The sequence below is a fragment of the Hippocampus comes genome, unplaced genomic scaffold (assembly GCF_001891065.2).
Source record: "Hippocampus comes isolate QL1 unplaced genomic scaffold, H_comes_QL1_v1.1 scaffold122, whole genome shotgun sequence".
Taxonomy (NCBI): Eukaryota; Metazoa; Chordata; class Actinopteri; order Syngnathiformes; family Syngnathidae; genus Hippocampus; species Hippocampus comes.
This window is the reverse complement of record NW_017842059.1, coordinates 5385601-5393483: the sequence shown is the minus strand read 5'-3', so window position 1 is coordinate 5393483 and position 7883 is coordinate 5385601. Positions and strand designations below refer to the sequence as shown.

Sequence of the window (7883 nt, the reverse complement as noted above, 5' to 3'; positions counted from 1 at the left end):
TATATATAAATAAAATGTATTATATATACAGATTATTACGAAACGCCTCAACAGGAAAATATGGCCTCGTTACGAAAGAAATTTCAAGATACTAAAGGTAAAAATACAGTATGGGCCGCTGCTTGCAGCTCCAAGTTTCCTGAATGCAACATACTCATAGCTGCTCTGCCATTGGCTATTCCCGAGCATCATCCAGGCATCCCATTGGCTAAGAGGGACCTCTACCGTATGTGTCTATTTGTGTGTATAGATGAATAGATAGATATGTGTCTTTCCAGCGTCCTCGTGATTCACCCTTCGGGCCATGAGACGTTCTGATAGTTTCACGTAAATGTAAACCACCCAGAACAAGTGTTCATCAGTCGGGCGATCGCTCACTATGCTGATGTTAGCCTTAGACCGGGCGTGTCAAACTCATTTTTGTAATGGGCCACATTTTAGTTACCGTTTCCCTTGGAGGGCCGTGATGACTGAAACCAAATAAAAAAAGTCAATAATAACGGTTTATTCAACTATTGTTTAAGTTACTGTACTGAGGGGTTTGGTGACAAAAAAAATGCTAACAATTTGTCTCTTATTTATTACATATGAGAATTTGAAATTTTGGTAGAGATTTTAGCAAGCATTGTGGAAGTTGACATGTTTGATTTGCCTTCGCGGGGCACATAAAATGATGTGGCGGGCCAGATCTGGCCCCCGGGCCTTGAGTTTGACACTTGTGCCTTAGACATTTTCGAAGGATTGTTAAAAGCCGACAAAAGCAAACATCCTTGGATCAGTTCTTTACAAAACGCCATGCAAAAACCACTCTGAGAGGAAACATGGACTAAAGGGAGCAAAAAACGATGAGGACGCAGTTATAAGTTAAATGACCATTATTTTTATTCTTTATTCTTTTTTGAATAAAGAATAAAAATGAAATGGATTAGGGGATTTACATGGAAAACACATCTCTACGTCCAAAATTTTCTAGTTAAGAGATTTCTTCCAGAACCAATTAATTTCATAAGTAGAGGTACCACTGGATATTGTTTCTGTTGCTAATTTAGTTATAGCCAGTCAGTTGCTCTCCGACACTGTAGTAAATTCCATTTCCGGTTCTGTGGTTATCATCATAGTTAACTCATTCACCCATCTAGGAAACATATAGCTGAGCTCCAAATCGTACATTTTTTTCCCATTTACATTTGGAGGTCCCACTGTAGTTTTGAATACGACCCCATTGTATAATTTACTGTGGCTTACCCCAAGAGGCCCAGGAGATGCTTTGAGGGGTTCAAGTCCTCCAGGCCCAATAGAGCGTGGAAATCCAGATCCAGAGATTGGGCCAAGGGCGGGACCAACTAGACCACCGAGAGGAGCCAGGCTTCTTAATGGAGGCGGCAAAGACCCCAATGTTGAACTCAGGTCCTACAAAAGAGAGCGAGAGAGGGCTACAATTGCAAAGTCAGACGTTGTCACACGTAAATGTTATCATTCTGTTTTTGGCAGTGATTGTTTCCCCCCAAAAAACCTTTGACTGGGCTGATTTTTGTTTTCTGTGTTTCTTGCACGTTGGAAAATGATGCTAAAAAGTATTACTTAATATTGTTCAATGTATTGTATTCTGCTGTAATGAAAAATTGGAAAACCACTCACTCCACTTTGGGCTGCATCCTTCTTCTTTTTATTTTTTTTCTCCTTTTCTTTCTTCTTCTTCTTCTTGGTCCCTGAGCCCTTGGCGGCAGCAGTGCGCTGGAGGCGTTCACGTTCTTGGATAACAAGGCGGCGGTAGTGCTCATCACAGGGGTGATCCCAAGTGGACTCACCAGAAGAGAAGTTGTAATAGTAGAGGTCTCCTGTAACATCTTGGCTGCAGGGAGTACAACAACAAGTAACGGAAATGATACTGATTCAAGTAGCTTGGTGGTGGCCTGCCGTTGACAGCTCGCTGCAGATGGTAAAGAAAGCTCAATAGACGCTGGCGCTGCCACTCTTACATGTCTACAACAGTCAGTCATTGGCCAGATGCCACAAAGTACATTATTGTCAGATACAGCACAGTACATTTACAGTGATGAATTCACCGTATTGATTTGGTTACGCTTAATATGCACAAACAGCTCGACAGCAATGTAAATAAAGCCCCTTCTTCCAAAAAAACGAACAAAAAAAGTAAATACAAAAGAAAAAACACCAAATTATGTGTAACGAGATTCTCTGGCTTCAGATAATAAAGATTTACTTGACGTAGAATGATGGGGAAGAGGGAAATATGGAGAATGAAATTAATGAATCATGAGTCAAAGCATATCACATGGTTGTTCAAATATGGTTGCGACATTGTGGTCCTAAAACTAATGACTCACTGTGCCACAAGATGTGCGACAAGATTAGTTGTTAAGGGTGATTTTGCATAATTTTTGCTTGGACTCAATCGCAAAAAAATTATGATACTTAAAAAGTGAGGCATGCAATTGCCTGGCCAAAGACAGCTGTCATAAGCTCCAGCACACCAGTGACCCTTGTGAGGATAACCGGGTGAGAAAATGGATGGATGGATGGATGGATAAAGGTGAGGCAAACACAGAGGAACTTGATATTGGATTGTCTTTAGAACACTCTTCAATCAGTGATTAAATCCTAAACCAAATTGAGTGATAAAAAATCGGAACCAAATCGAGTGTGTGTTTCAGTGGGAAGCAAAACACAGAGAAGATAAATTTGGACAATTCGAGAAGTGGGAAGATAAAATTGTGTCATTGCACAATAACATCAAGTTTGCAGAGCAGGGATAATGCGAATTTGGTGTAATTATGTTTGTTTTGCTTAATTTAAATTTGATTTCAGTGTAGGCAGGTCATTAATGAGCACAGTGACTGGTCAAAACATCTGTCCAGCTATCAATTTTCTAAATCAATGATCCTTTTCAGAGATGCAGGGTGCTGGAGCCTATCCAACCTGATTGAGAGTTAGGTGAAAAGCAGACTACACTTTGGAGTGTTGGCCAGTCAATCACAAGTCACAGCAGAGCGTGGTGGCCATGGGAGATACCCGAACGGGTAGTGCGTTTCAGGCCTGTCGACGAATATGTTTTGTTCGTCACCAATGCGGAATAAACATTTAAATTAGAGTTAAGAAATTGGTGTAGTTTAGCTAGAATAAGAAGAAAACTTATCTGACTGGTTTGCTGAATCAGCAATGAAAGATTTCAATTTAAGTTGCCACCAACACAGAAATCTCAAAAGTACACTGATTTTTTTTTTTCCACAAGAACCATTGACAGTTTGAAGTGCATGGGCTGTCACAAAATATCTGCCCTCTAAAAACCTATCTATCATATGATATTGTCAATTCTCAATAGTGTTACAAATGTGTATATATAGAGCTGAGTGAGCCATCCTATTAATTTGGGGGATTTTGAATGATATGCAGGACAAAGATATGGTAGCATAATCATAAAATCTTTGAGTCAGTTGATTTTTGTGAAAACAAGCACAAAATGAGTTGTTGCACTTATGCTGATTGCTGTTCGGCAGTTTGGTGCCAGAATGGGGAAAATTTATGTAAGAAATCCCTGGGCAAAGAGTAAAATAAAAAAATTAAAAATATACAAATAAAATCACAGTACGTGTTTATTTTTTGGTTGCTTCAAAGCCGTCATAGTTATGCAGCGGATCATTTATACACTACATGCATTTGAACATTAATATATATTAAGATACTCATCGGTCTGATCCTAATCCCCTACAAAGAACGGGGGTCAACTATACAGTGAAGAAACAAGTTGTTTAAATAGGTTGGATAGATTGGTCCACCTTCACCCTTTTTTAAGTAAGTGATCGATTTTTGTTTTCAAAATCCTGATTGTGGAAGCCTACCATCCATGCCATAGAAATGTTGTCAAATTTCAGTCTGACTTTAAACTGTCAGAACATCCATCCATTTTCTATTTTGCTTATCCTCATTGGAGTAGCAGGTGTGCTGGAGCCTATCCCACCTGATTTAGGGCAAGAGACAGAGTACACCCTGGATTTGTCGCCAGCCAACCATAGAATGCCAAAGCATTATTAATTGAGCAAACCATGTATTGCATTAGTGTAGAATTGTACTGCATTACACTGTCAACTGTTTATAAAATGTGGCTATCCCATTTAGCTTCCTGATAATGTTTGTGAAAATGTTGTAGTTATAGCTGGTTAGTCTAAAATCAGCAATAGGAAATGAGGTGAAATGAACTGAAACCTGAATTAAGCAGGTGTTATGTGCTGTATAGGTTAGAGGTCAAAAAGTGATTTGAACTGGGTTGTCAGACAATTAAAGGTGAAAATTAAATTTTTGTCACCTTTAATATGTAGTTATGGCCATACAAAATGCACATATAGCATTGTATTACCTGTTCAAATGCCACACCTGTATGTCTTTTCACGGATTATAGTGTTTTATTCGCTAAGAAAATCCCATAAAGACTTGAGTTGAGTACATCCCCTGACTTACCAAGGCTTCCACTCCGGTGGAAGAGGGGCAACAATTCCCTCCCTGGCCAGCCACATGAGCTCCGTCTCATTGTCAAGATCAATGCCTATCTCCTTTGCATACTCTCTGATCTCTAATAAGATGGGGAAAATAACACGTTAAAGAAAGAGTGGAGTTTAAAATAATATAGTTAAATAATAATATGCAAAACTGGTGACTTGTGACACGGTCAGACATGACAATAAATAAACCCAATAAATACATTTTCGTATTTATCTCCAATGTTTGGACATTATGACAGCATTCAGTGTAGTAAACTATTGTTTTTTTTTTGTTTTTTTAAACATGCTCTATGTGTACCTTGGTCAGAGGGAATATAGTTTTCATCAAAGTCCTCCTCAAGGATGAGCTGGTCACCAATGACAAGAGGCGCGCTCATGATTACTGCAGGTAGAAATGTAAGCATCAAAAGAACGCGGTTTGTTTTTAATACATTAGAGCAAAAAACTGTCTCAGAGGTCAACAAATAAGTAATGTTAAGGGTAATACTTAAACCTATATACAATGTACGACGCATGAATCCGTAGAATGGCAAGCGTCTCAAATACAGTACATTGAACATAGCTAGGCGCCATTTAGCTGTGGCTCGATAAGCAGGTCGAAAACTAAAGCTTGTGGACGGCGAAGGAGCTTACGTTCAAATTTACCGACTGCACTTTGGCTCTCCAGATTCTGTCAGCTCAGGAAGGGGGGCATTTTTTCGCGAAGGACGCAAAACGACAAGCTTATACTGATGGGAACATCTCCAAGGACGCTAGCTTGGTTTCCTGTTGATGGCCAGAAATGGGCTGTTATTGGCTGAGCCGCGTGAGACATTCAGGAAACACCGTAAATATTTTCCTAGCAACTTCAAGACGTCTATTTATAAACAAAGCAAAGGTCGCGCTGGACGAATACTGTATACCCTGTACTAGATTCTGTTCTCTATTAATTCACTCTAAAAGTCTAAAGTATTGTTACATTTTAGGTGTCGGGCTTTAATATTGTATTGTAATGTTTTTTTAAGAAAATACACGTTTGCAGTCATAAGATAGAATGGCATGTCCAAAGCGGCAAAAAAAGAATAAAAACATATTAATCGCATATTTCATATTTCAAATGTGGCCGTATCATTTATCATATTATTTACGTGGCTTAAAAAAACCCAAAACCTCACTCTAAATTATATTTATCAATATAGTAGTTATATTTAGCGGTCGTTTTTTTCCAACAGCCATATATTTGAAGTTTGTTAAAAAAAATTAAAAAAAAAACGGCGCCTATATCTAACGCAGTGTTTCTCAAATAGTGGGGCGCGCCCCCCATGGCGCGAGGCTCCGTCAAGGGGGGCGCGTTTGACCTCGGGGAACATGCTTTTTTATTTTTTACTGTCCTAAAATAACGTAACCCAGCCGCTGGGGGGCAGTGCCCTCCCCTGGGGGTGCACTGTTCCCCAGTGCCGGTCCCAAGCCCGGAGAAATGGGGAGGGTTGCGTCAGGAATGGCATCCGGCGTAAAACTTTTGCCAAGACGACCATGCGAGTTGGTAGGACGGTTTACAGGGGCGGATGGAAATTACTGACTCGCTGTGGCGACCCCTGAATAGGGACGTGCCGAAAGGAGAAGAAGAAGACTGTCCTAAAATAACGTGCAGTTGCACCTCCACTACGTTAGAGGGCAGTGGCGCTCTCATTGGCAGAGTTTGCGCAGGGAGCATTCTCAGGGAGGAAATATGACGAGGCGTATGGAGCGCTTGGCTTCAATGTGACTGCGGTGGCAGACGAGGAAAGATCGATTTTCTTACTGTGTCTAACAATGTTGGTAGCGGACAGCATGAAGCCAAATAATATAGGTGTCACTTAAAGACATTCCACCCCAATCACGCTGACAAGCTGCTTTAGTTTTTTTTCAGCGAAAACGTGCCGAATATTGCCAACAATCATGCCGCTTTGTGACTGCTACTTCAATAAACTAAAATACAGGTCCCGGTTACGCATTGAGCAGGAGCCGAGAGTTGCTGTGTCCTGCTTCAAACCTCGCTTCGAAAAGCTGTGCATTGCAAAACGTGCTCATTGTAGCCATTAATCCAGACATCTACGGAAGAGGATCAGGGCCAATTTTGATTAAAAAAAAAAACACAAATTCTTTTATATGTTTTTGTTTTGCTGGTTAAAGTTTTTTTTTTTTTTTTTACTATTGTGCTCCAGAGATAATGTTGGTGATTAGTTTGAATGCATTATTAGTTATTGATTTTATGTACCGTAAATTCCGGGCTACAGACCACACCTGATTAAGAGCCGCATGCTCAGATTTATGAAGAAAAATCAATTTTGTAATTGCGCCGCACCATATTATAAACCGCTGGCCAATGAGTAGGCGGGGGTTTGCTTCTGCGTCCCTGCCGCCTGGCCGCTGAACCCCTGCAGAAAAAAACGCAACAATTTCTTAAGGTTAAAATAATCTCCATATTTTTATGAGCATGATAAATGCATTTGCACAACGAAATTACGCTGAAACACATAATAAGAGGCCAGACAAAGAGCAGATTTGTGTAATTACGAGGAGAAATACTGCAGCCCACTAGGCTTTAAATAGAATAATGCAAATCATATAAATGGGAAAATATATATGAAATTATTTCTCTAGTCAGCCACTTAAAAATGATCATCGTTGGCAGCTTTAGGCCCGATGCTGCGCGGCTCAAAACACAGGTAAAATGTGTTCTCGCGTGGCCGCTTGTTTTCAGTATGACGGAGGAGTCACCTTTTTTATTTCCAGTCCGAGTGAGGGGCAAATCAAATGTGCATGGGTCTTTTTGGTTGTCTTTTTACACTGGCTCAGTTCTTCTTGCCGGAGCCTCCACCTTCGCACCATCGACTCGTCTCTGCCAAGATTATGGGCAGCAGCTCTATTTCCTTCTTTAACTGCCAGAGTGATCGCTTTTAGTTTAAAAGCTGCATCGTATGCTTTTCGTCTGGTATTCTCCATGTTGATCAGGGTTAGAAGAAAGACTGAAATAAGGAAATTGTGATTACCGGTAATCATACAATTTCATTGGACCCCTGTGTACTACTCATTCATTTTATTGGTCGACTGTTGCCAGGTAACACACTTTTCCCCGCTAAGGCAAAAAGAGCGGAAATTGTGATTAGTCATACAATCTCATTGGACCTCAGTAAAAGACTCATTCATTTTATTGGTCCATGTTTTTCCCGCGATGGAAAAAAAATTAAAAAGCTGCTTCATATTACACGCCGCAGTGTTGAAAGTGTGGAAAAAAAGTAGCGGCTTGTAATCCGGAATTTACGATAATTTTATTTTTCAGTATCGTATGGTTTGACATGGTCAGTCAAAAAATATTTATTGTTAAATTAAGGATTTAATGTTATT

General features: G+C 40.0%; 1 protein-coding gene across 7 annotated transcripts in view; it reads right to left on the bottom strand.

The window, feature by feature from the left end:
- LOC109510841 (centrosomal protein of 164 kDa-like) overlaps positions 1-5315 on the bottom strand; it is a 33152-nt gene extending 27837 nt beyond the window's left edge. For 5 of the 7 annotated variants that reach the window (XM_019861480.1, XM_019861479.1, XM_019861478.1 and 2 more), the window contains exons 1-5: positions 5151-5315; positions 4816-4899; positions 4477-4588; positions 1639-1852; positions 1246-1410 (exon numbers count right to left, since the gene is read on the bottom strand). In XM_019861480.1, the coding sequence (XP_019717039.1) occupies positions 1246-1410; positions 1639-1852; positions 4477-4588; positions 4816-4894 (570 nt within the window). In that variant the 5' untranslated portion in view covers positions 4895-4899; positions 5151-5315. The remainder of the gene's footprint in view (positions 1-1245; positions 1411-1638; positions 1853-4476; positions 4589-4815; positions 4900-5150) is intronic. The other 2 variants (XM_019861481.1, XM_019861485.1) reach the window with 1 other exon arrangement.
- Positions 5316-7883: the final 2568 nt, after the last annotated feature.